At 38.8% G+C, this 27,826-nt stretch overlaps 2 protein-coding genes across 5 annotated transcripts in view; one reads left to right on the forward strand and one right to left on the reverse strand.

Annotated features, from left to right (window-relative positions):
* ESYT3 (extended synaptotagmin 3) overlaps positions 1 to 19,567 on the forward strand; it is a 94,453-nt gene extending 74,886 nt beyond the window's left edge. The window contains 6 exon segments of the mRNA XM_020986120.2: positions 9,281 to 9,750; positions 11,764 to 11,859; positions 12,836 to 12,967; positions 15,664 to 15,769; positions 17,704 to 17,753; positions 19,426 to 19,567. Coding sequence (XP_020841779.1) covers positions 9,281 to 9,750; positions 11,764 to 11,859; positions 12,836 to 12,967; positions 15,664 to 15,769; positions 17,704 to 17,753; positions 19,426 to 19,462 — 891 coding nt within the window. The 3' untranslated portion in view covers positions 19,463 to 19,567.
* Positions 19,568 to 22,623: 3,056 nt separating this feature from the next.
* The window catches only part of CEP70 (centrosomal protein 70), a 36,924-nt gene continuing 31,721 nt past the window's right edge, over positions 22,624 to 27,826 (reverse strand). For all 4 annotated transcript variants that reach the window (XM_020986123.2, XM_020986122.2, XM_020986121.2 and 1 more), the window contains 5 exons: positions 27,621 to 27,770; positions 27,300 to 27,465; positions 26,611 to 26,725; positions 25,232 to 25,311; positions 22,624 to 23,548 (listed from right to left, as the gene is read on the reverse strand). In XM_020986123.2, coding sequence (XP_020841782.1) covers positions 23,487 to 23,548; positions 25,232 to 25,311; positions 26,611 to 26,725; positions 27,300 to 27,465; positions 27,621 to 27,770 — 573 coding nt within the window. In that variant the 3' untranslated portion in view covers positions 22,624 to 23,486. The remainder of the gene's footprint in view (positions 23,549 to 25,231; positions 25,312 to 26,610; positions 26,726 to 27,299; positions 27,466 to 27,620; positions 27,771 to 27,826) is intronic.

Raw genomic sequence — 27,826 nt, forward strand, 5'->3', positions numbered from 1 at the left:
GTTTACTATATGTGTGACCTCCCTGGACCATAGTTTCCTCATCTGTAAACAGATAGGGTTGGACTAGATGTGCTCCCTTCCAGGTCCAGAACTGTGCTCCTTTGTAGAAATGGGTTATCAGTCATAGGCACAGAGATGCCTACCATGTATCCACTACAGAAGAGCAGAAGAGCCTGGTGTCTGCCAGGAATGGGACACAGAAAAGAAACCAAGAAGATCAGTGCTGCTCTTCGGTGAAGGAGAGGAGGAAGAACTGTTGTTTTGCCTTCCAGGAGAAAGAAGACAGAAACCAAGATTAGAGCTGCAGAGCACTGATTTCTGCTCCTTTGCCCATGAGGAAAGAGAGAGAGAGCAAAAGCCAAAAAAGCTTCCACAAAAGATCTCTCTGTCTTTAAGCCCTGTCTTCTCCTATCAGTCAGGTCTGGTCACATACTCCAAATCTGGTTCTTTCTTGCTATGCCTGTTCCTCAGCTGCACTGAAGATTGGAGGCAACACCTTTATCTCTGCATTCCAAACTTTATAGCAGACACAAGGCTTGTTTCTTTTGTTCCTTGTCTTTAAGGACAAATCAGTTTTGAACCAAGGGGTCCTGCCTTGTTAACAATAGAAAACCACTTCTTGTATCCAGTTATATGACTTACTGGGATCAATCTATTATGAGGAGTGGGCTATTATGCCTTCAATTCTAAAAATCTTGAAAGAAAATCAATGCCTATTGTAATTATGTGTAGCAATGCTAAGGGTGGCTAAGTTGGCAGACTCCTAACAGCCTTCCAAGTTGTGAATGAAGTTTTGAACAGGGAGGGTCTCATATAAAAGTAGAGAGATCACAACAGTCCAGGTGAGGACAATAGTCTATATAAAGAACATAGAAACCCTCCCGTGTGTTTTAGATAGGGTAGCTTTGATGCCTAAGCTTTGTACTGCCAATCATAGAGTCTCAGTTCTGGCAAGGGATGTTTGAAATCTAGTTCAATCCTGAAATTTTACAGAAAAGGAAACTAAATCTCAGAGAGATGAAGTGACATGCCCTACAGACAGGATTTTACTTAACTACTCCATATAGATAGTATTTAAATCCTTTTGTATAACTCCTTGGAGGGCATGTCATAGTATGCTAGTTGGTACAGTGGTAGAGTATTGGACTCAGAGTCAGGATGACCTGAGTTTAAGTCTTCCTTCAGACACTTACTAGTTGTATAATCTCAGGCAAATTACCCTCTCTCAGCCTCAGTTTTCTCATCTATAAAATGGTGATAATAATAGCCCAAGGTTGCTGTGAGGATCAGACAAAATAACATATGTAAAGCTCTTTGCAGACCTTAAAATGTTATATATCTATACCATTATTATAACAGGGCTTCCTTTATGAATTGGATTAGATGATTATTGTCCCTTCCAAACTCTCAAATTCTGTGAAGGGCCTCTCATAGTTGATATAACCTGAATTCCTTCTGCTTGCAGTTTAAGCTTGCAATATAATTGAGTCTATTGTCCTTAATAGAGTTCATGAGTTGATTATCACCCCACCCTTCTCTTTCTCTCTCTCTCCCTCCCTCTCCCTCTCCCCCTCCCTTTTATACTCTAGTCCCTCAGTCTTTTCTTCTCTGTGCCTAGTCAGTGGGAGAAGTAGGAATGAGAGAACCAGAAGGTGGTATGAATGTTCCAAATGAGAAGTACAAACAGCAGGTTTTATAGGAATTAAGAAGAGAAGGAGATTCTCATGAGCTACAGCAGTCAAGGAAGGTTTCATGGAGGAGGCAAACATAGGAACCAGGCCTTTCAGATTGGGTAGGTGTTAGGTAGGCTTAGAGATCCTTCCAGGTAGAATGGAAGCTACTTGAGATCGAAAGCTATCTGGGTTTTGTCATTGAGTCTCCCATAGTATCCAGGGTGTAGGTGTGTTCAGGGATGACTAGCACCTCTGCTGTGAGGGCTGCTGAGCCCATTGCAAAGCTGCTTTCCACCTTTGTTGTCCACTCTATCTACTTAACTCTCACCTGTGGTTCTAAGAAGCTTTAGCATGCACAGCAGCCACGTCCCAGTAAACCATTTTGGCAAATGGGCAGGTTGAGGGTAGCCAAAAGGTCTTAAACCCTTCAGTGAGTTAGTGGAGTGTCTACCCCAACCATGTAAAGACTTCCTGTATTGGAATGGGTGAATGAGAACAATTTGCTCCAGTAAGCATGAAGGTGGCTGAAGCAGGTACTGTAGAGTGCTTAGAGCTTGGTTAAACATCAAAGACACCAAAGTTATCCACTGCATCTCAAGTCATCACCAGTCATCTTGACTTTGTGATGCCATTGGACTGTGATGAATCTGGAAGAGAGAATGAGGAGGACAATTTTGTGCAACTCTGTCTCACTTAAATCCAATTTACACACGAATCAAAAGACATCACCCATACCATTTTATTATTTTTACCTATCTCAAAGTCCTGTGGTGACAAGCAAGTGATGGAGCAGTAGGTGCAAATACACTTGGAGCTGTGATCATAACCCTGCACACAGATGGCCCTGGCCATAGGGTTGTCTTCTCACTGGAAGCAGCAGTGGGGATTCAGCAGCCCCCTGGGTGTCTGAGCAGCCTTTTAAGGATAGCACTGCTCACTTCCTAGTGTGAGGAAGGGTCTAGAAAAGGTTCCCTAAAAATTGTCTGCATACCCAACCCTGGCCTGATCCCCTGGCAGGGATCCCACCCTTTGGTTGAAACATAAAAGAAGTACAAAAACTTCTGCAAAGATGATTCCACTCACCATTGCTTTATGGAATGTGTGCACACTTATAGACAACACAAAATCCAGTAGATCTGAAAGACGAACAACTGTTGTTGTGAGAGAACTCAGAAGGTATCACATCCAAATAGCAAATGAAGGCCAGCTTACTGAAGTCAGAGCTAAATACACATTTTTCTGGAGTGGCTGTAGTGAAGGAACATGCTATGAAGCTGGTGTGGGTTTTGCGATCAAAACTAATCTAGTCAACAAGTTTGTATGCCAGCAAAAGGGGTGAATGACTCATGATAGTACAATTGCCACTTGCGGGAAAATGTCACGCCACTATCATTAATGCCTGTGCTCCCACCATGATAAACCCTGACGAGTCAAAGAAAAATGTTATGAAGACTTAGAAACTCTTATCATCAATGTGCCAAAAAAAAAAAGGGACAAGCTTTTAACTGTGGATAACTTTAATGCTAGAGTAGGCTCAGACTGCCAGACATGGCAGGGAGTCCTTGGGAGGGATGCAGTTGGAAACAGCAACAGCAATGGTTACTTACTACTGAAGATTTGTGTATCTCATGACCTTCTCATCATTAGCTGTCTTCCATTTGCCTAAACACAATAAAACTTCGTGGATGCACCCTTGCAACAAACATTGGCTTTTAATAGACTATGCAATTGTAAGGAGAAGAGATAGACAAGATGTGAGCATAATGAAGGCAATGTGTGGTGCAAAGTGTTGGACTGATTATAGACTTATCCTCTCCAAGGTAAATATTCACATTCAACAAAAGTGGTGGTCCCAAGGCAAAATGACTACTACAAGAATCAGTGTCAGCAGATTAAAGGGCTTCTCTGAGTGGGAACGGTTTGTCACTAACTTGGAGGGAAAGTTAAGCCAGCCAACACATAGTTGGCAACAGTGGAGCAGAAAAGGAGTGGGTAGCTTTCAGAGATTTGGTGTACAGCACTTCATTTGCCCGTCTGGGTCAGAACACTTGCAATTATTAAGATTGGTCTGATGAAAATGATGGGGGAAAACAGAAACTGCTTAATGAAAAATGAGAACTCCACAGGGTTTACCAACAGGATAGTTCATCCATTTCTAAGAAAGCAGCATTTAATTCCATCAGAAATAAAGTAAAAGCAAAGCTTAGAGAGATGCAGGATTCTTGGCTCAGTAAGAAAGCAAATGAAATTCAGTTTTATGCTAACAGTAACAATCCAAAGCACTTTTACGATGCCCTGAAGGCTATTTATAGACCAAAGACTTGCAGTGTCTCTCAACTATTCAGTGCTGATGGAGCCACATTGATTAGTGATAAGGATGTGATCCTGGAGAGATGGGCTGAAAACACTTCCATTGTATTGTCAACAGACTGTCATCAATCAATGCTGAAGCCACTGACGATTACCTCAGGTTGAAGTCAATCCCTCCCTAGCTGAAGTTCCAACTGAAGAAGAGGTTTTGAATGCAATTAGGCTCCTTTCTTGTGGCAAAGCACCTGGTACTGATTCTCTTCCAGCTTAGATTTATAAGGTGAGGGGTCCATTGCTCATACAAAATCTGATTGAAATTTTCTGGGTTATATGGCAAGAGGAGGTTATCCCCCAGGAGTTCAAGGACTCCTTCATTATATAAAAGTAAAGGAAATAGATTGTCCTATGACAGTCACAGTACAAGGGGAGGGGAGTCTCTCTCTTAGTTATTGCTGGCAAGATTCTTGCCAGGATCCTCCTTAATAGCCTGATCTTTTACATGGAATATGATCATCTACCTGGGAGTCCATGTGGCTTCAGTAAGAACCAAGGAATGGTCAATAGGATGTTTGCTGCCCGACAATTCCAGGAGAAATGCCAAGAGCAGAACAGAGGTCTGTATACAATGTTTGTAGATCTGAACAAGGCCTTTGATACTGTCAGTTGTGAGGGCTTATGGAAAATTGTATCTAAATTTGATTATCCATAGAAGTTCATCAATATTGTATATCAATTTCACAATGGCATGTTTACCTGGGTTCTGGATAATGGACAATGCTCTCATGCTTTCCCAGTCACCAGTAGAGTGAAATAAAGGTTTGTGCTTGCTGTCCTGCTTTTTAGCATGTTTTCAGCTATGTTGTCAAATGCCTTCAATGAAGATGAACATGGCATCAAGGTCAGCTACCTCAAGGATGGTAAATTCTTCAACTTGAAAAGGCTACAAGCCAAGACCAAAGTGTAGGAACGTTGGTGCATGATTTTTTGTTTGCAGATGATTGTGCACTCAATGCAGCCTCTGAAGCTGAGATGCAACAAAGTATGGATCATTTCTCTGCTGCTTATGGTAATTAACAATTAACAACAAGAAAACACATGTGCTCCATCAGCCAGCAGAACAGCATCCATACATGGAACCATTGGTTATAGCAAATGGAGAAGTTTCGAATGCTGTCGATAAGTTCACTTACCTTGATAGTGTACTTTCTAGGGATGTACACTTTGACAATGAGGTTGATGCACGAATTGCCAGAGCTATTCAGTGTTTGGGAGGCTCTAAAGGAAATGTAGGAGAGAAGAGGTATTAGACTGACTACCATACTGAAGGTTTACAGAGCTGTTGTGCTGACCTCATTGTTGTATGCCTATGAAATCTGGACAGTATACCAACACCATGCCAGGAAACTGAATTGCTTCCATTTGAATTGTCTTAGAAAGATTCTAAAGATCACCCGTCAGGATAAGATAAGATAAGATAACAGGATAAGATAACAGACACTTTCTCGACCTAAACTGCCAAGCATTCAAACTCTACTACAGTAAGTGCAACTACAATGGGCTGGCCATGTTGTTTGAATGCCAAGCATATGCTTGCCAAAAAGACTATTTTATGGAGAACTCACATAGGCAAGAGCTCACGTGATGGTCAGAAGAAGTGATATAAGGACATTCTCAAGGTCTCTCTTAAGAACTTTGGAATTGACTGTGTGGTGTGGGAGACGCTGGCACAGAACCACGCAGTATGGCATACCCCCATCAAAGAAGGAGCTGCACTCGATAAGCAAAGCAGAATTCAAGCAGCTTAAAAGAAATGCAAGATGCACGCTTCATACAGACTATTTGGGCCCGAGCATTCCAAGCTCATATTGGTCTGATCAGCCACAGTCAGATGCACTGTAACTTGACTCTAACATAGTGATGTCATTTTGGTCCTCTTCAAGAATGAAGGACAATAACCAACCAACCAACCAATCAGTTCCTACCCATTGGGCAGTACGATGTAGCACAGTAGTGTCAGACTCAACTAGAAACAGATCCCAACAGGCCGCATGTTGACTTGGAAAACTAAAGTTAACTATCTATATTGTATTTTATTTTTTATTTATTTTGTTAAACATTTTCTAATTACATTTTCATCTGGTTCTGGCTACATTGAGGTGTTTTGCTGACCACTTGCAGCCTGCTAACTGGGACCTTTGGTCTAGTCTGACACCTTTGGTGTAGCTTAGTTAGGCAGATCTGGGGTCAAGTCCCACCTATGATCTATACTGGCCATGTGACCCTGGCCAAGTATTTTAATCTCTCAGCAGCCCAACCAGCTCTCTAAGATTATAGTTGTAGAACAGCAGCAGATCTGCATTGGAGAAGGGAATTTCCTCACCAAGAGTTCCCTCCTCTGATAAAATCACAGGTCTGGTAAAAAATAATAATATAATAATAATAATAATAACACAATCAGTACCTAGGACAGTGCCTGGAATGCAATAAGTATTTAAAAAAATACTTGTTGACTGAGTTGAATTGAAATGAATTGGATTGGCAATAAGATGGTATGGTAGAAAGGATACTTGGTTTCAAACTAGGAAAGAGTAAATCCTGCCTCTGACATTGAGTAACTGTGTGATCATGGAGAGGTGATTTAGTTTTTCTGAGCCTCAGTTTCCTCATCTTCAAAGTGGACACAGTAGTACCTGTCGTAGCTACATCCAGTTGCTTTGGGAATTGCACGAAATCAAGTGTGAAAAGCGCTTTGTAAAGCTCAAAATGCTCTGTAAACATCAGTGGTTACCAATTGCAGGAGAGGGAATTCCAGTCAGGGGGAATTCCTAGGCAGCAGTGAAGAGGCAGGAATGTGCCTCTGGATATGTTTAAGGGTTCAGTGAAAAGACTAGTCTAACTGGAATGGAGAGTTCTTCTCGAGAAAGATAAGGATGGAAGAGTAGGTTGGTTGGGGGCAGATTGTTCAGACTTTATCTTGTAGGTCAATGGTTCTTACACTTTGTAGTTGTGGAATCTTTCACTTTAAATAAAAATTTTTTTGGTGGAGAACAAAGTAAAAACTCTTCAAAAAAAATTTTTTTTGAGATGCTTACTAGTAATGGTACCAGGTAGCTGAAAGCTGGTTTTAAAAAATAATAGTAATAAAAGCAAACAATTGATGTTTTCATATCCTTTCTATTCCAAATGTATCAGTGGGATGTGACTATTTGCTACCTATGTTTTATAATAGGGGATGATGAGATCATCGTGAGATATTTCATAATGTTCATTTTATCTGTGACTTAAAGATTAATAGGATTGTAGGTGTAGGGCCAGAAGGGATCATAGAGGTCATCTAATCCATCCCCCTCCTTTTACAGATGAAAAAACTAAGTTCCATAGAGGTTAGGTGACTTACCCAAGGCCACAGCTAATTAATAGCAATGATGTTTCTGGATTCGAACTCAGGTCTTCCTGACTCCAGGCCTGTGCCACTTAGCTACAGGTATCCAAACAGTCATCCTGAAGACTAAATATTTCTAGCCTTCACAACTGGGTTCAAATTCAGCATTTCTTCCACCAGATGACTCCCCCTTCTTTGTAAACCTGTATTTGGCAGGGGGAGGCTGTTTCTTTCAGGGGCATTTCACTTAACAGAACCACAAAATCTCGAAGTTGGAAGAGACTCTGGAGGCCATACACTCCAACTCATGCCTGAATAAAAATTCTGTCTACAATGTTACTAAGAAATGGCATCCATCCTTTGATTAAAGACCTCTAGGAGAGAGGAACTGCTCTATCCTGTGGCATCCCATTTCACTTTCTAGATATTCCTAATCATTAGGATCTTTTTCCTTTGTATTGAACCAAAATTGCAAATTTTTTTGCTGACTGCTCCTAGTCCTTTGCCCTGTGAGGCTGAACCCTCTGCTACATAACAGTGCTCCAAATACTCTAAGACAGCTTCTTGTCACCTTTGAATTTTCTGTTTTCCAAGTTAAACATCCTCAGTTCTTTCAGTAGAGCCTCACCATCTGGTTACTCTGCCTCTTCACAAGCTTATCAATGTCCAGAAATGAACACAATAACTGATAAATAGATATCACTTTCCCTTCTGACCTGCTGCTGTCTGTGCAACTCACAATTCTGGATCTCCTGGCGAGCCAGGGCATCATCTGGGCTTTCTTAGTTCCTTCAGCTGCAGCGTCCTCCTGATGGTTTCTCCTGGTGGTGATGCAGTTTCTCTTCTGAGAATCAGTGGAATTGTAAGAAGCAACTCCCACTGGGTCACTGAGTCAGGAACCTAGGAACTCATAAACTCACAACATAGTTGTGAAGGCTAAAAATGTCTAGTCTTCAGGATTACTTTAGCTACCTGTAGCTAAGTGGCACAGTGGATAGATTGCCAGGCCTTCCTCAAGTCAGGATGACTTGAGTTCAAATCTGTGCTCAGGCACTGCCTAGCTGTGTGACCCTGGGCAAGTCACTTAACCATGTTTGCCTCAGTTTCCTCATCTGTAAAATGAGCTGGAGAAGGAAGTGGCGAACCACTCCGGTATCTCTGCCACAAAAACTCCAAAGGGCATCGTGAAGAGTCAGACACAACTGAAATGGCTGAATGGCAACAGCAACTTAAGGAAAGAAATACAAAGCACAAGACACAGGGACTTGGGCTAAAGCTGACTTAGGCAAGCTTTCTTCAAACTGAGTTTACCCTTCATTACTTCAATCAATAAACATTTATTAAGCACCTACTATGTGTCCGGCACTGTGCTAAGCACTAGGGATACAAAGAGAGGCATGAGACAGTCCTTGACCTCAAGAAGGTCATGATCTAATGGGGGAGACAGCAAGCAAACAAATACATACAAACAAGCAATACACAGGATAAATAGCAATTAATTAACAGAAGGAAGGCACTAGAATTAAGAGGAGTTGGGAAAAGCTTTCTGTAGATGAAAAGATTTTAGTTGGGACTTAAGGGAAGCCAGTAGGTGAAGATGAGGAGGGAAAGCATTTTAGGAATGGAAGATAGCTAGGGAAAATGTGTATTTTACCAGACGATAACTTCTATTTCATAAGATATCCACTTGTAATCTTCTGCCATCCTTCTCCATATGACAATGGAAAATGAAGACTGAGAAAAGTCCTTTAGATTTCATAGAAACAAAGTTATTCTTTGAGAGAGCTGGTATGGTGAGGATAAAGACCAGATTTTAAGGGGCCAAAGAGGCAATGGGTGATAAGGTAGGTAATGGATGCCCAAGATTAAGGTAGGACAATTCCATGGATGATACTGTGGTTTGTTTTGTTTGCAGTTTCTGCACGTGGAGGATCGGGAACCAGGCACACCATACACAGGCCCGGAGGTCCTGAAGAAAGGACCTGTGTTCATCAAGAGATCCGAAATCAACCAGGAGCCAAAAGCCCCATCTCAGGAACATGATTCCACACTTCCACTTCAATCCCAGACCTCTGGAACTTGTGACACCAGTCAGGCCAACAAAAATGCCCCAGCTGAGGTCATTCCTCAGGAGAAGGGCCCAGAATTCAAAGGCAAGGGCAGTGACAGCGGGCCCCCAGAACAAATGGGAAACAAAAGCACAACAGCCGTGTTCTTGACTGTCCCTGGCTCCCATTCTCCAGGACCCATCAAGTCGCCTAGACCTATGAAAGGCCATGTGACCCCATTCTCTTGGCCACATAAAAAGATGTCTCCCAGCCTGTCTTCACTCAACTCCATGGCCTCCTCATGCTTTGACATGACAGGAAGCAGCCTAACCGTTGAGTATGCTTCTCTCTTCTTGAATATTATTTTTCATCATAGCAGCCTGAAAGAAAAGTGAAAATATCTTCACACAAGTGAAGAAAAACATATGAACACACATTTCCTTGTAATTAATTATTTCATAGGAAATATGTCCATTGGGTCTTTTGGTGGAGAGAGGACTGATCTCACAAGTTAAATAGCCTATGTTTTAGTCCCAGTTATGCCAATTAAATTGTCTTGTCATCCTGGGCCATTCACTTACCTTCAGATTCTTCATCTGTAAAATGAGACACCTGAACTAGCTGATCTCTAAGATTATGTAAAATAGAAACAGTTGCCCTGGGATTGTGCTTGAAACCTAGAATGATAGGGCTACAAAGTTATATTGAGGACACTTTCAGATCAGACTTGTCTAAGAATTTAACCAAACCGCCAAAACAAGTTTTATTCCAAATGGTTGATTCTTGCTCTCAAAGGAAGACCATTGGGTGCCTCTTTAATTTATATAATGCATTTTGTCTTAGAAAGTGCTTTCACATATATTATCTCTTATTGGTCTCAAGACATATCTGTTTGGTTGATTGGCAGCTCGAGTAGCTAACAATATTCTTCCCATTTTATGGATGGGAAAGCAGGAAGCCAAAGGTGACAGCCAACAAGCATTAACCATGTTCTTACTATGTACCAGGCACTGTGTCACTAAAGATACCAACATAAAAACATAGTCTCTGCCCTCAAGGGGCTCCCATTATAATGGGGTAGACAACATTCAAAGTACAGTAGCAGACAAGATATATGCAGGGTAGATGGAAGGTAATATCTGAGGGAAAATAGTAGTGGAGGCGATGGAAGAGATGGAGGAAGCCTCTCAAAGAAGGTAACATTTGAGCTGGGCCTCAAGGGAAGCCTGAGGCAGAGCAGAGGAGAGAGAGCATTCCAGGCCTGGGGACAACCAGTGAAAAGGCAAAGTTGAGGGATGGAGTGTTGTTATGAGTGGGGAACAGCAAGGATCCCTAGAGGGGAGTAAAGGGTAAGAAGACTGGAAAGGTGAGACTGGGCCAGGTGGTGAAAGGCTTCACAAGCCAAAGAGAAGATTTGATATTTGATCCTGGAGGTAATGGGAAGTCACTGGAGTTTATTGCGTAGGAATGTGATCTGGCCAGACCTGCACTTTAGGAGAATCTTTTTGGCAGCTGAGTGAAGGATGGACTGGAATGGGGAATGAATCAAGGAAGATTAAAAGATACTGCAATGGTTCAGGCACCAGAAGAGTGACAGAGCCAGCTCAAGACCCAGGATTCTTCTGACTGAGAGCTCCATCTGCTGGTGTAATGTAGATTGAAACGCTGTCCCAGCATACTTCTACACCTTAAAAAAAATACAGAAACAAAAAACAAGAAGTTTATTTAAATCATAAGATGTTTAACTTGAAGGAAAAACACCTTAGAAGCAATTTCATTACAGAAATTTACCTCTGCTGAAAAACAGAGATTGCTCCACACACACACACACACACACACACACAACACACACACACACACACACACACAAGTTATAAAATCATCTTGGGTTTTACAAATGCTAAAAGAAAAACTCTGAAATTATGCAAACAGGATTTTTTCCCCCAGATTTTTGAAAAGTTGTGTATGAGCTAAATGTCTGTAAATCAAACACTTTCCTATTTATTCACATCATATTTGCCGAGCATTTTGAATCATCCCTTCTGGGGACTCTTCAAATGGCAGTGGTCCATAAGCCTTTTTAAATTTCCTTTCAACTTTCTACCCTTATTATCTCATCTCTAACCATTTAAATTCACTATGAACTTGTATTTAAAGAACTGATCTGTGAATCCACTTGTAATACATATAAAACAAATAGACAAATTGTCAGGGGGTGGGATGGGGGGGTGTTTGTCAGTTCATCTTTTTTACCCACTGGACTTCTTAGGGTCAAGCACATTTCATGTCTCTCAGGAAGGTCTATGTTGTTTAAACTGGACAGAGAAATGAAAAGTCTTTGTTTTTGTAGTACTGATGGGAACTGCCAACCACTGGGAGAGATTCAGCTCAGTGTCCACTACACATCCCTTCGACATAGCCTCGTGGTTCTCATTAATGGCTGCAGGTAAAATGTTTCTAGTTCTCTGATTTCTTATCTTTTTCTTGAGAATCAGATAGTTGAAAAGCAGTTAAGGGAAGGTAGCCTGGGGAAAAGAAATATAGAGTAAGAAATGTGCATACATATGGTCCACAAAGTGAATGATCCATGGAGGGACTATAGGAGCACAGAGCTATCTAGTCTAACCAACTAGTCTAACCTCCTCTTTTTACAGATGAAGAAACATGTCCAGAAAGATTAGGTCCCATATTTAGCATAAGCATCAGAAGTGAGATTTGAACCAGGTCTTCTGACACTAGAGCCAGTTTGTTTCTTTTAACTGTCCTATGCTTCCTCCTCTATAATGAAGAGTAGACAGTTTTTAAATGCCTGCATGCTGCAGTTAACCAAGTTCAAAAATATCCTGCTTAGTAGATCCTTTCCACTGGTGCCAATGGAATCTTTGGCCAGAATTTCTGATCCCCAGGCTCTAATCAAATATAACTCCAGCAAGAACTGTTGTGTCAGATGGTAAGAAACAGCCTGTTTTCCCAAATGGAAAAATCTCACTTCCTATGAATGAAAAATATTTTGGCTCCACTAAACACAAATACAACCTTTTGGAAAAACTAATAAGTTTTATTCCCTGCCTACTTAGTCTAGTTTTATTAAGCCCCGTAGAAATAGGAGCTATATTAATAGTTATCCAAATAGCAAGATAAAGTGTTAGGTTTAGAGTCGGAGGACCCGAGTTTAAATCCTACCTCGATCATTTGCTCTCTGTGTGACCTTCAGCAAGTCACTTAACTACTGTGAACCTCAATTTTTTCATCTATAAAATGGGGAAAGAAGACTCCCTTCTAGCTCTCAATCTATGATATCTCCCCGTAAATCAACAAACCTAGCGCTGAGTAAATAATTATTGACTTGATATAGTTCTACTTTGTATTTATTACTAAAGGGCTCCTTTTCTTAAAACAAAAAATCTTTGAAATTGAACCAGGAATTTGAGACCCTGCTGTAGCAGTGGAGTCGATCCATATGTCCGAGTATACCTGTTGCCCGAAAGGAAGTGGAAAAGCCGGAAGAAGACATCGGTAAAGCGGAAAACCGTAAATCCCCAGTATGATGAAAAGTGAGTGGGTCAGCTGAGTTGCACAGGATTCTTTGGGAGATTCAGACAGTTAAAGAGAATAGCTAATATTGTTAGAAGAGTATGTCATTTACATGCTCCCTTCCTGCTGGCATTCTGGGGATTGTTGTTGTTTAGACGTTTTCAGTTGTGTCCCACTCTTTGTGACCCCATTTGGGGTTTTCTTGGCAAAGATATTGGAGCAGTTTGCCATCTCCTTCTCCAACTCATTTTACAGATGAAGAAACTGAGACAAAGAGGGGTAAGTGACTTTCCCAGGGTCCACAGCTAGTAAGTGTCTGAAGCCAGATTTGAACTCGGGAAAAGGAGTCTCCCTTACTCCAGGCCCAGCACTCTATCTATTGCACCACCTAGCTGTTTGTTCTGTAGATATTTCCCTACATAGTTTCACTTAGACAGGAGCTAAAATCTTCCTGAAATGTTTTCCTTTAACATGAAGTTATTGTACCACATGCGTAGTGGCTGGCTACATGTCAGTAAGAGAACTCATTCTGATTAGCCATTAGCATTTACTAAACCCTCCTCTCTGTAGGGTGAAACATAATCAGGCAATGTAAATTTGTCCACTAATCCCAAAACGGTTCTGGGGTTCCAGATTCTCTAATTATTAGCTCAAAGTTCTCCTGTTGGTCATATGAAGTAGATAGCTGGGAAACAAGGCACTGAGATAGACTTTGACCAAAGTAAATGCATTATTTCTTTGGATTATTTTCTTAGTGTTTTTAGTAAACATTTCCATATTTGTTTATTTATCTTTGCCCCTTTTAATCAGCATAATTGCCAGAAATATGAAAGGAACACACTCTTATATACACACAGTGATTACAATAGCATATAACGTAAGTGTTGTGGTTTACCAAGTGCTTCTATACAGTTGACTCTTACAATAGTTGTGGAACATAAATATGACTTCTGGGTTGTCATTGTTGTTCAGTCATTCAGTTATTTCTGACTCTTTGTGAACCCATGGACCATCACATGCCAATACTGTCTATGGGATTTTCTTAGCAAAATTACTGGAGTAGTTTGTCATTTCCTTCTTCAGCAGATTAAAGCAAACAGAGGTTAAATGACTCATGTACAGTCATACAGCTAGTAAGTGTCTAAGGCCGAATTTGAACTCGGGTCTTCCTGACTCTAAGCCCAGCATCCTATCCACTGAGCCATCTAACTGCCTCCTGGGCCTATAGCTAATAAGAAAAAATAAATTTCATAAATATTTATTATGAAACCCTACTCCTTTTCCTAACTGTTGTTTTATAATATGTACAGTGTCTGGCACAAACCATGTTTATCTTAGAAAGAGCTAGTGTACGTCCTAGAAGGATTGTTTCGAGGATTAAACGAAATTGTGGCTATAAAGCACTTATCACAGTGCCTGGCACAGAGTAGGTGCCCCCAAGGCGTCTCTGTATCATAGCAGAGTGTAATGATTCGTGTGTCTCTAATGATGACTCCAAACTCTCCAGGAAAGGTGGGATTACAATTTTGTAATTGGGAGGGAGGAGCAAGCTTTCACTGAAATTTTGCTTACACAAGATAGAAACATGAACTTACAGCTGGAAGGGATCTTACAGACTATCTAGGGAATCCTCCTCATTTTGCAGGGAAAGAAACTGAGGCCCAGAGAGGTTATTTGACTTGCCCAGGGTCACACAGTGAGTAAATAGCAGAGCCATGAGTCATACCCAGGTCATGTGACTCCACAATATTAAAAAAAATTTAATTCTCTACTTAGAGCCTATAACTCTAGCAGGTAAAAATTCTATTTAGAGCCTATGCCTATAGCAGGTATAACAATTCTTGTGTGATCTTTCCTAATAAAGAGTATTTCTGATACACTGGCAAAGCAGAAGCCTTCAGGTGTCAATTGCTGATAAAAACAAATAACTAACATTTGGTTGTTCTATGTGTTATAATATAGATCAACAGATACAATCCGTCAGGAGTACCTAAGTTCAGCAAGTCAAGAATTTATTAAGCTGGTACTGTGTGTCAGAGTTCAAATCCCAGTCCTTCTCTTTACTATGGTGCGGCCTTGGCCAAGTCACAGGACTTACCTGTGTGAGCTCTGGGCCTCGGTGTCCTCAGCTGTAAAATCAAGGGGTTGATGAACTAGATGAGGGAGTAGGTGACTTCTGAGTTCTGTGACAACTCTGTGGTACTATGTTATTCTGAGAGCAGTTAGGTAGCACATTGGAGAGAGCACTGGGTCTGGAGTCAGGAAGACCTGAGTTCAAATCGGGTCTCAGACACTTACTAGCTATGTGACCTCAGGCAAGATGCTTAATCCTATTTGCCTCAGTTTCCTCATCTGTAAAATGAGCTGCAGAAGATGGCAAACCAGCCCAGTATCTTCGCCAAGAAAACCCCAAATGGGGTCACAAAGAGTCGGACATGACTGAACAAGATGTCATTCTAGCTCTAAATCTATAGTACTATGGTAGTAATGGGTTTGGAGTCAGAAAGACTTGGGTTCAGATCCTGTCTCTGACACTTACTGGTTGTGTGACCTTGGTCAAGTCACTTAATTTCTACGTGCATGAGGCAGTTTCCTGGTATTTATCTGCTAAGTGAGAGTTTGGGACATGGTCTGTAGATCCGCAACACATGAAAAAAATTGATTCATATTTTCTTTGAGGTTTACCTGCTGACTTGATTATTTTATATTCTTAAAGGTTTGAATTTTGTGTCCCTATAGAAGAAGTGAAGAAAAGAACTCTGGATATTGCAGTTAAGCATTGCAGGCCATTTGGTTCACACAAAAGAAAAGAACTGGGCAAAGTAAGTATGGTAAAGCTCATAGGATTTAGATCTGAAAGGGTGCTTAAAGATTTCTTTTTACAGACAAGGAAATGTCTTCATCATTACCCAGACAGAAAAGGTGGCACAGTAAGTAGCAAAGCTGGGACCTAAGTGCTCTGAGTCCAAATCTAGGGTTCTCTCCACTGTAATCTTTGTCCCAACTTCATTTACAAGCACCTTAATATTATTGTTCTGTTCATCAACAAGGATAACAAGCCCCGTATGTTACCACCTGGAAAGAATGGCAATGGAACGAGAAGACTGAGGCCCTGGCTTCAAGATTAGGGCTGGTTTGGTTGGGGAGAGAAAAGAAGAGAGAGAATACATTAAAAACAGCACAGTTACAAAAGCAAAGTAATGTACAAGGCAAATATTGTTGGGCCAACTTCAAGGGGACCTTTTCCCTAGTTCTGTTGTCCAGGTATTTAATTATATTAAGTGAAGTACCATACAGAGCTTGAAAATCTCAATGCATGCAAATTTTTGTTATCTAGTATACAGGCTAAAGGCTCTAGCCTTGACCTAACCATTGCAGTTTGCCTGGATTTTGCTCTGTGGAAACTTGACTTTGCAGTAAAGGAAGTAGGCTCCCCAAATCTCACATTCACTGACTCATCACACCCACCCCAGCATCCTGGGGAAAGTTGCTAGTCATATATTTGTAATAGGTCTTGAAATCTAAGGGGTTTCTCAAAAAGGAAGGAAAGGAAAAATACCCAATGTACCAAACATGAATCAGGTAGGTACCTTATTCTTATACAAAAAAGAATATTAAGCAAAAGAAAATGCTAAAGAAAGGGAGGAAATGCTAAACAAAAAAAGAATCATAACATGTATTAAAGAATGTTTTGAAGAGAACTTAGGTGTTTACCTATAACGATGGTTGCAATTCACTAGATAAGTCTCATCAAGGCATAAGACAGTTTGGCAGTTCTGCTGATTTGCCATTTCAGATTTCACCTTTGGCACTGGACATTGTCCAATCACACAGCCAATTCTTAATGTCAACTCTTTCTTTGAAACTAGTCCACTCCCCCTACTATGTACTCTTTCCCTACTGCTTCTTGAAAAGATTCTAGCTATAATCACATGCTAAAGGAAGGAAACACACAAGAAAAAGAAGCAAAGGCAGCCACGGCCTCTAATACAAGCCAAACTAGTTAAATCCCCACTCCTAGTGTCAACTAGAAGGCTTCATCCAAGTTAGCTGCCAGCCAGAAGCCATTTCTTTTTCAACCAAGGGTGGCACCCAACAACATCAATGATTCTGCATTAGCGGCCAATCAGGAAGCTCAGCTAATGAATCATACATGGCCCAAAGCTAACCCCCAGCATTCTTTGGTAGTCAGCAGAGATGGCTGAGGAAGAGAAGGGGGCCTAATACATTTATAACGGGACTTCATCCACGGTACCTTAGAGACATTAATAGTGAGGGAACACCAGGGAGAAGAACGAACAGTAATTTTAGAAGTTGCTTATGTTTTTCTGTAAAATAAATTTTAAAATAAAAATATTTTCTATAACTGTTCATAAATGAAGTGGTTAAGAGGATACTTTTAAATAAATGTAGACTTCTGAACTACCACTGCTTCCACCATCAGCATTTTTCCTGTGGCTAGGCTGAGGTTGATGCTGGTCACCTGACTGTGACATTTTTAATGTGAAAGTCCAAAAGGGGTAACAATCATACCTAAAACCTACAAAGCTTCATTTTGATAACTACAATATTTTGACTTAATCCCAATGAGTTTCATTCGACTAGGTAATCTATAAATAAATACTTACTGAACATCGGCCAATATTTACTGAGCACCTCCTCTGTGCAGAGAGGTGGAGATACAAGCTACCCATTGGGTATTGTTTTGTTGTTGGATAAGTAACTGACATTCATAATGTGATTATTGTCCTGGCAGGTATTGATTGACTTATCAAAGGAAGATCTAGTCAAGGGTTTTACACAATGGTGAGTATACTTTTCCATTTGATCATTAATGTTATTCTCTGTAACATGTAATTGCATTTTTTAAAATGTCTAGCTGGTGGCAGCTTTCCAATCACACTAAAATAGCACTTTCATTCAAGATGATATACTTTGTACTGATGTAGCTTAAACCTTAAGGACTATCATAGCATGTAGTAATATTTAATTAATCTTCCCAATCTCATGAAATTGAATGGGCAGGTTTCATGGCTCAATTTTATTGAAAGAAAAGCTGAGTTGCAAGGGAGGTTTTAATTGTCATTCATAACTCGACTGGTACCCTTTCCACCCTTAGATTTTAGATTCTAGAGGTCCCCTTAACTAGAGAAATCCTCCTCTATTGCTGGGCAAGCCTCTTTGCTGCTCTCTTAGAAAGGGCAGGGACTCTTAGCCTGAGATTTACAGAATTTTCTCCAGTTTTTGTTTTTAAGCTGTTTGAGTATGAGGAGAGGCCTTTTTTTTTTTTTTTCTTTTTTGGGGGGGAGGGGGAGAGGGCTTCTTTTTCTTTTGGGGTAGGGAGGAAGGTGGGTAAATTATGAGAGGGATAAGAGTGGTAGTGATAATGATATCAAAAAGAAAAAGAAAGAAAAGAACATCAGTGAAACATTTAAAAATTGCAACAGGAAGTTCAAAAGGGGACTGAGAAGGCAGCTAGGTGGCACAGTGGATAGAGCTCCAGCCTTGGAGTCAGGAGGACCTGAGTTCAAATCTGACCTCAGACACTTGACACTTACTAGCTGTGTGACCCTGGGCAAGTCACTTAACCTCATTGCCTAGCCAAAAAAGGAAAAGGGGGGGGCACTGAGACAAGTCATGGCAGTGACTTTTCAAAATGAAGCTGTTATAATATTCACAGTGTTATATATAATCCTCTCCGCTTTCTGGAGAAGGAAATGTTTATAGTTATTGATGTTTGTCGTAATAGTAAAAAGAAAAAGCTAAAGAGAGAAATGCCCTTGTCCCCAAAAAATATTCAGGGGGCAGTAGACTCCATTTCTTTCTACTGCTCTCATTTTTTCTGTGTTCTTCCAGTTCTCATTTTTATCAAAGAGTTGCTGATTTTTTCTTCCTTCCTTCCTTTCTTTTTTTTTGGGAGGTGGGGTCAGTCATGTCCAACTCTTCATGACCTCATTTGGGGTTTTCTTTACCATTTCCTTCTTTAACTCATTTTATGGATGAGGAAACTGAGGCAAATAGGATTGAATGGCTTGTCTAGTATCACACAGCTAGTAAGTGTCTGAGGCTAAATTTGAACTCAGGTCCTCTTGACTCTAGGTCCAACACTCTGTCCAGTGTGATTAGGTGTTGGCATTAATATCCAATAGTCTCCCTTTTATAAGGAATCCTTAAATTCCTGAGTTTGAATTCTGGTTTTCTCATTTATCACTCATGTGTCACTTGGGCAATCATTTAACTTCTCTAAGATTCAGTCTCCTCCTCTGTAAAATGAGGTTGAACTAGATGGCCTCCAAAGGCCTGTCCCAGTCTAACTCTATGATGCTATGAACTGCACCCTTCACCTTAGCCAGCCAACTGGTAAATGGATAGGATTGATCACAAGATCCCCAATTATTACAGCATTTTTAAAAAATCATTTCAAATATAGGCTCATTGTCAAATAAGTTTACTCCTTAACTTGTTGTCTTCTTTGTAGGTATGAACTGACAGCAAATGGGCAGCCAAGAAGTTGATACTATTAGGATTACTACTCACGAAAGAACAAGCATGCTTTCCTTTATATAAAAATGTATATATGTATATTCTGTATTAATAACTAAGAATATTTGAGAAGTGCATACATTCTGGTGTGAAATTTATAAACTACTTTTTTCAGTGTCTGATTAATATTTAGAAAGGATAAGATGTATGAAAAGGTAAGATTTCCTGAGGCTAGATTTAATTTGTTTAAATCCCGTACTAAGGAAATTAATTGGGTGCACTGTGGATAGTAAGTTTTATATTCACAAAGAGGATTTTTTCCATTTCTAAGCAGTTACAGGTAGTCCCTGATTTACAAGCGATATATACAAAGGAATGAATATGATTAGGTTGAGGTGGGGAGGAGCAAGGGCAGACTCCAAATCACCCTTACTTTGAGGGGCAACTGTTTTCCTAGATTTGGAATACTAGGACAACTTACTTATCCTGTGCAAATGTAAAGAATCAGCAAAGTGATCAAAGTACTAAGTTCTAAATCGTGCCCCCCTCCCCATGACAATATAAGCATTCCTTGTCTTCTCCACTAGATTTTTTTTAAATGGTTATGACACTAGCAGTATTCGACTTCCCAGTACATTACCCCATCTCATGCCATATTTATGTTCTCATCCTTACCACAAGTAGCCTATTAGGACTCTAAGCTGAGGAGCACGAGAGGAGACTGTCCTTTTATCTTTGCCATTCCCAGTGCACTGAACATAGGAGCTTAATAAATGTGTGGGTTTTTTTAATTGGACTGAATCAAATTGAACTGGATTGAATTAGAGATGAAATAAGCTTTAGTTGACTGGCTGGAGAGCCATTTATGATAATATTTCTAAGGGAAAATGCATTCATTATTCATTCAAAACTATAAATTCAGGACTATATTATGTTAATATTAGAAATGGCAGTTATGGTGTGGGAACTTGGAGAATTAGTCCTTATCTTTAATAAAGAGGGGCATAATCTGTTCCCCCATTTCAAAAGATGATTTTGGTCACCAAAGTAACTTTATGCTGCTTTAAAAGCAAAATATGTAAAGTATTTGTATATATATATATATATATATATATATATATAGTAAGTGGTTTTTGCATTTTCATCTTTAATACTCTCTTTATAATTCATTACCTTAATATGCCCTACAAAACAATCTAAAACCTGGTCCTGCCCCATTGCTTCCCCTATTTCTGTTAGTAGGATTGTTGAAGCCAGACACCACCATAAACTTTACTCCTCTCTCATCCCATATCCCATTAGTAATCAAATCTCTCACTGAATCTTTTTCTTCTCTTCATTACCACTGCCACCATTTCATCTGAGGTTCAATTATGGCAATAGCTTCCTAATAGGTCTTTCTGCTTCCAGTTTCTCCCCTTTCCTAATCCACTGTGCAGATTAACTTTACCAAAACACCCCTTTCATCATGGCACTTCCCACGCTCAATCATTGGTGTGCAGATTAACCTTACCAAAACACCCCTTTCATCATGGCACTTCCCACGCTCAATTATTGGTGTAGTGGCTTCTCATCATATACGTTTAGATTCTGGGGCCCTCCACATATAGACCAACTGTATCTCTCACTATACTCCCTTCCCACTATCATATAGCTGTAATGCTTTCTTTCCTCCAACTATTCAGATCCTAGATACCTTTCAAGGTTAACTATTGTCCCTTTAGCAAAGCTTTCCTTGACAACCGCAATCCCCCATGACTTTCGCCTTTCAACTCCTACAACCCTTAACATCTTTCCACTCATCTGGCTTTTATATACTGACTTGTGACACCTCTTGCACTGCTTATTTTTATTTAACATGTATTTATCTTGTCTGCTCAACCAGAGTGTAACTTCACTGAAGGCAAGGTTTATATACTTCCTTATATTTCTCATATTATGTAACAGTACTATATCTCATAAATATGCACTAAAATTTTGATTTATGCCCAAATTTTGTGTTGTTTTGGATGGTAACAAATCAGTAAAATCATTACCCAAGTTTCCTTTAGAAACCATAATAAGCCTATGGATGAGAGCTAGTATGGCAGATACTCCCATGTCCCTCTACTCCCTCCAACACACCCACCAGTGTTGTCTGAAATGACTTTCAATCGTGGAAGGACAGCACACATGTGAACGAGAACATAAACCTTATTCTCAACTGGTAGGTATTAGAAAAAAGTTTTAGGGAATTCACACTGAGCTTTGACATTGGGTTCCTTTTAGCCCAACACAGAAAGACCCTTAGACTGATTGTCTGGGAACCTGGAGTCTTAGTTGTCAGGATATGTGCTTTCAAATTTTATTTAAAGACCTACCTTGGTGGAAGGAGTTTCCTCATTCAAGGAGTTTGCTATATCAATAAAATCACATGCCCAATTCCTGTTCCTATCCCTATCATTAATTCACTATTAGAATTAGTATAGTGCTTTGTATTGTACTGGTGGTGTTATTAGTTTAAGAACTATAATTTCAGGGACAGATAACAGTCGTTCAAATTTTAAGTTTCATCTACAGGGCTAAATTAGACTAGACTATTCAAAAAATTATCCTAAATATCAAGCTGTTGTGAAGGTGTTAATCTGGTATTTCAGTAAAAAAATACTGGCTTGAGGTCAGTTAAAAAATATTTTGGTAAATTATTACAAGGCCATGGACAACAGTGAATATCTGAGCAATAGCTGAAAAGTAATAATTACAGTAAAGCAAGAGCTCCCCTAGATTTTTTTTGGGGGGGGGGCAGTCACTGCAGGGTGACAACCTATGGATTCCCAAATTGAAGTTTTTTGATTTTTTAAAAAGTCTCTTCCGGGGGCAGCTACATGGCGCAGTGGATAGAGCACCCGCCCTGGAGTCAGGAGGACCTGAGTTCAAATGTGGCCTCAGACCAAACACTTGACACTTACTGTGACCCTGGGCAAGTCACTTAACCCCAACTGCCTAAAAAAAATTTTTTTTAAAAAGTCTCTTCCAAGACCTGGTACATTTTCAAAGTATTGTATTTAGGAGTTCTTACAAGGTCATTTGATCTGATGGGTACACATTCACATTTTACAGCTTGCCATGGAAAGTAGCTTAACCTGCAAATTTGAGGCTAATTATAAGTACAATTGCAGTCAGAGAAAACAAAAATCATCAGGAGACAACAATGTTCTGATATACTTTTATAAAATATTTATTTCGGTCACATGTTCTAAAAATACATATGCATATATATGTATATATTAAACTGAGTTCTCAAATATACCCTTTCTTGAGGTAGTTATCATCCTATTTACTTACCTCTTATCCCACAATGGGAAGAAAATTTTAAATATGTTTTTCACCTATCACCCCTGACCTTCACCCTCTAATCTGAAACTGCAACTGCTTCTGCCAACAGCAGATTATCTACACAGAATGTTGTCCCTGGCATGGCATACAAAGAGTTAAATTCAAGGAGCAGCTTGCCACTAACTGGGTTAGAGAAAAGAAAGAATGAAGCAGCATTACACCTCTACCTTCTCCTAGCTTCTTTTTGAAACCCTTTCCCTTTTCTTTCCTCCCCTGAGTTTGGGGAGATATGGAATTGTTCGCTCCCCAAACTTACTAGAGAAGTGATGTCATCAACAAGTCCAATACTACTTCCCTTGGGTCAAAGATGTTAGAGTTCTAAATTTCAGATCTCAAAGGAAATCTTAAAGCCAAATACCCCCATGCCAACACTTAATACATCATTACCCTCTGTTTCCAAAACATAAACAGCTTTCCTTAAACCTTGTAAACCAAGAACTGCTGAAGAAAAATTAGAAAACTCAAGAGTCCAATTATTCAAGCCCTCAAATGATGCTGCATAATTCTGACAGAGTGACAAATAATAGGGAATAAAAATATCAGAGACTAACTTTGTAAAGCAGATGATTAACCATGCCATTGATATTCATTCAGGATGTGAAAAAGAGGTAAATTATACAAGTAAATATAAAATATATTACAGATTAAATTTACATAGTAAAAAGGAAGGTTTCATTTTCTTCAGTTTGTAATTAGCTTTAATTTCTTTACTTCAGGAATAATGGCATCCAAGTTGTTGACTTCTGAAATGAAAAAAAAAATTTAAAAGGCTGTGAACATTAAAAATACAGTTAATAGAAAGTGCCATAAATATTAAGTCTCTTGACATAAACTGATGAAACTGTAGCATTTACTTCAAAATAGACTACCCTCACACACTGTGCCTAGCCCTGACTTTAACCTAAGATCTCATACATTTGCAAAATAGCCAATCAAAATTGGGAAAATTGGGACACAGGGAACCTATATGACCCAAACAGTGACTCGGTCTATGATTGTGATTAATCTCTTTAGCAGGGTGCTTTTTATCAACTGAGCTACTTGGCCTCAATAATGAAAATGTGACAGGCTCTTTCTGTAGTGCTGTCACTGGATGAAAAGCCTTTCGTGATGGAACACTGGGCACAGACTGTCCTCAGTGCCACTATCAAGAGTTAGAGTTAAGGACCTCTAATACAAACTCTGTAATTGATATGGTGCTCAATACATTGCTATGCCACAATAGAAATTTAAACAGTTGATCATTTTTTTAAAAAATTATTAATAATGAATAGGTGTTAAGTGATTAGCCAAATAAGGACATCAATTATTTTTAATGCAATAGCTTTCTAAAATTAAAGCCATTCCATTTTATGAAATCATGTTCTTCTATACAGAAGACAGCAAAAAAAAAGTACGCATTCATGTCTAAGCTCTTCCTGATTCCAGACTACATTTTTAACTTATTCTATTTTTTCTTATGACCACTGCCACAAACATGCGCATTCATTTTTTATTTCCTCAATACAGCATCTTCTATTCCAGCCTATTCAAGATGCTTCTATGAAACTTACTTTTCTCTTCAAATGCACTTAACATCTCAACTAATCTGTGAACTTGATTTTATAAGCACACTTCAGCTCTCATTAACTCTCATTCCCATATCTTTCTAAAGGGAATGCCTTCTTCCAATACAGTTTTCAAAATGTGTATCCTCAAGAGCTCCTTTTTAAAAAAAAAGCTAATAAAAAAATCATATAATAAGACTTTTCCAAAATAGTGTTATAAAGTAAAGAATTTTCCAATTCTGAAATGCAATCACATTTCAGTTAAGGGTTTTGTCATTAAGCATAATCACAGCAGTCGTGGGTTTTGAACAATATGCTTTTATGTACTAAAGGATGTGACTTAAGCCCTGGGTTTATCATATTCTTAAAGCATAATTGCAACACTATGTTTCTTCCTATATATTAAATAATACTTTCTCTGTAATGTGTTGAAAAATGCCATGATGCCTGTTCATATGTTATAACCTGAAGTACACCACAAAAGAGATGTCTTCAGATCTTAATAGCAAACAACAAAGTAGCAAAATTTTCTTGAAATCATAGGTCCTTTTAAAGATATCATCAGAGAAGAAAGAATAAGGATATGGTGAAAAAATATACTGAATTCACTATTTCTTGTGGAAGTGCCCCAGTCCCCTTTTCATAGAGATCTATATTGTTCTACAGAACAACCTCAAGCAACCTGGATTTCAGTCTAAGTGTTTCCACAAATGTTACTAATGGACTAGAGGAGGTGAAGTTTTGAAAAATAACTGTGTGGAAGGCAATAAGCTAATGACATAGAACTCTCTTTTTTCGAGTGCAGTGATAGTAACAGTCACTGACTTTTAATAGTTCATAAATGTTACCCCCACCAACGAGTTTAAAGCACAATCTTACCTAAAATCTGAAGTAGATCCTGTATAAAAGCCTGAAAGGCTGGGAAAAATTCATCATATTCTTCTAATTTATTAATAATGCTAGAAGAAAAGTTTACAGTTAATTATAACTCAGGATGACTATCTGACAAAGTACATGAGAGATTTTTAAAACAAGCAAAAAAAAAAAAAGGAAATCTAAATGACCACCTATTAATTTAAATATAAATTCCGCTTTTATGTACTGCAGCCATTCTTATGTCCAGATCTTGCTCTCTATCTTTTTATAGCCACTTTTCTAAGTCAAAATGCTTGTGTTATCCGGTTGGAGACAGGTTACAAAACTAAATTTATTTAGATTATATTCCCTAATAGGAAACTTCTATTTACCCATGTCTTAAAATTTCCCTTTTTTTTCCTAATGAGCTCTAAAATAATTTTTGGTATGCTTTAAGAATTTTATAAAAATAAGTTCCTCCTACATTTTAGGATTCTAGCCTAAGTATACAATTGTTATTAATCAGAAAAAAGAACACAAAGGAGAAAATAATAAAAGTGGGACTTTTTTCCTTCAGTCTAATGATTAAAAATTTCAGATCATGCAAGAGATGTTTTCAAGTGATATGCACAGTGCTATCAGCTGCAACATTGTTTTTTCAAAAAGGAATACAGGGAAAATGGCTACAGAATTTCAGTATAAAAATAAAAAAAAGAAACATTCTGCTCTAGTTATAAGTAACCAATAACCTAGTTAATAATTAATCATTTGAAATAGGTTCTTAAATAACTGAAAGTAGACAGTTAATTTTAAACTGCTAGAAAGGTCTGTACTTCTTGCTATAGATCTTATTAGAAATAGGTTGAAAACAACAACAGTTAAATGTTCCTCCCTCACCTTACACAAAGACAGGCTCCTGAAATCTGTTTCTAGCTTGTAAATGCTTTTGCATTCTCCTACTTCTTAAGGGTATGAGGCTCTTAGATTTTCAAATGGACTTCTTTAAAATAAGGGATTCCAAGAACTGATGAACTCTTGAGTGCAAACTGAAGTGTAGTTTTTTTTACTTTATTTTCCTTGGCTTTTTGTGTGTTTTCTTTAGCAACATGGCTAATATGGAAGTATGTTTTGCATGACTTCATATGTATAATTAATCTGCTGCTTACCTTCCAAAGCACAGGGGAGGGATAGGAGGAAAAGAATTTGGAACTCAAATTTTTAAAAAATGAATGCTAAAAATTTCTTAAAATGTAATTGGGAAATATTTAATGAAATAAATAAAATTTTTTTTTAATTAGGTATTGCAAATAAGGAAGACATGTAACTTATACGTGTTTAGAAAATTTAAATTCCCCCCTCAACGCACTTTTACTGCTATTTTTGTAAACATTTAAAATAAATACCTTTGGATGTCCTGGGTCCCCAGGACCTGTTGAACGTGTTTGCTCACATCTTCATTAATTATTTTACACAATTTCCCAACTGTATTCACCAGAACACTTAGTGATAATGAATTATCTAGAAAGACGAACAAATGGAACTGTTATTTTTGAAGACAGATTTGCCAAACTATAGTATGGAACAGTTTACCTTTCATGTGGTACAGTGGCTAGAGTGCTGGACCAGGAGTCAGTAAGAGATACTTACTAGCTGTGGGACCCTGGGAAAGTCACTTAACTTCGGTTTACATCAATTTCCTCATCTGTAAAATGGGGATAATAATAGCACCCTATCTCCCAGGGTTGTTAAGTGAATAATAATTGTAAAGTGCTCAGCACAGTGCTGGCACATAATAAGTGCTATATAAATGTCAGTGATGATTTTATATTACTATTATTCCTATTCTCCCTGCCATTTTCTTTCTCACACTACCAGTTTACCTACTTCTTTTTACTTTTCTATTAGTAATTCCTAGATGGGACAAATCAGTGCCAAAGAGTAGTTCAATCCCTTCCTTTTATAGTTCTCCTGAGACCCAAAAGGTGTAAGTAACCTGACAAAGGATACAAAGGTATTAACTATTAGCATGTGAGTTCAGACTCATCATTTTGACTCCAAATGCAGAGTTCTTTCTACAAGTGAATATCCTTACCTAGTTCTAGAATCTCATAGATATGTCTCACAGCATTATTCATTTCTCCAAGTCTGGTGTAAACTTCATTCATTCGAGGATAGATTCCAGACACAGATGTTACATCAAATAACTTTTGGAAGTGATTAACAATTGCTTGTAAAGTTTCAGGGCATGGCACGTCATTCTGCCAAAAACAAAAACAAAAACAACAACCCAGAGTAAACATTTTACCTATAATACAAATATAACCATAACACAGCAAAAGTACTATAAAATGATGACACTTTTTGATTTGGTTACCTTAAAATATTTGTGTTCTAAATATGGATTAATGGTTACCTTTTTCTTATGTTCAACTTCTTCCAAAATGTTATCGACAATAAATAGAAGATCTTCCACTTTAACGCCACCTTCATTCTTATCATATCGTTTCATATCATGCCAAGGCAACAACTCCTCAGACAGTTTTTCCAGGGATTTATGTAAGTCCTTTATGATAGAAGAAACTACACAGTATTACCTGTTTTAAAAACAATTCTTATGGG

This window comes from Phascolarctos cinereus, unplaced genomic scaffold (genome assembly GCF_003287225.1).
Source record: "Phascolarctos cinereus isolate Bilbo 61053 unplaced genomic scaffold, phaCin_HiC Scaffold_726;HRSCAF=1367, whole genome shotgun sequence".
NCBI lineage: Eukaryota > Metazoa > Chordata > Mammalia > Diprotodontia > Phascolarctidae > Phascolarctos > Phascolarctos cinereus.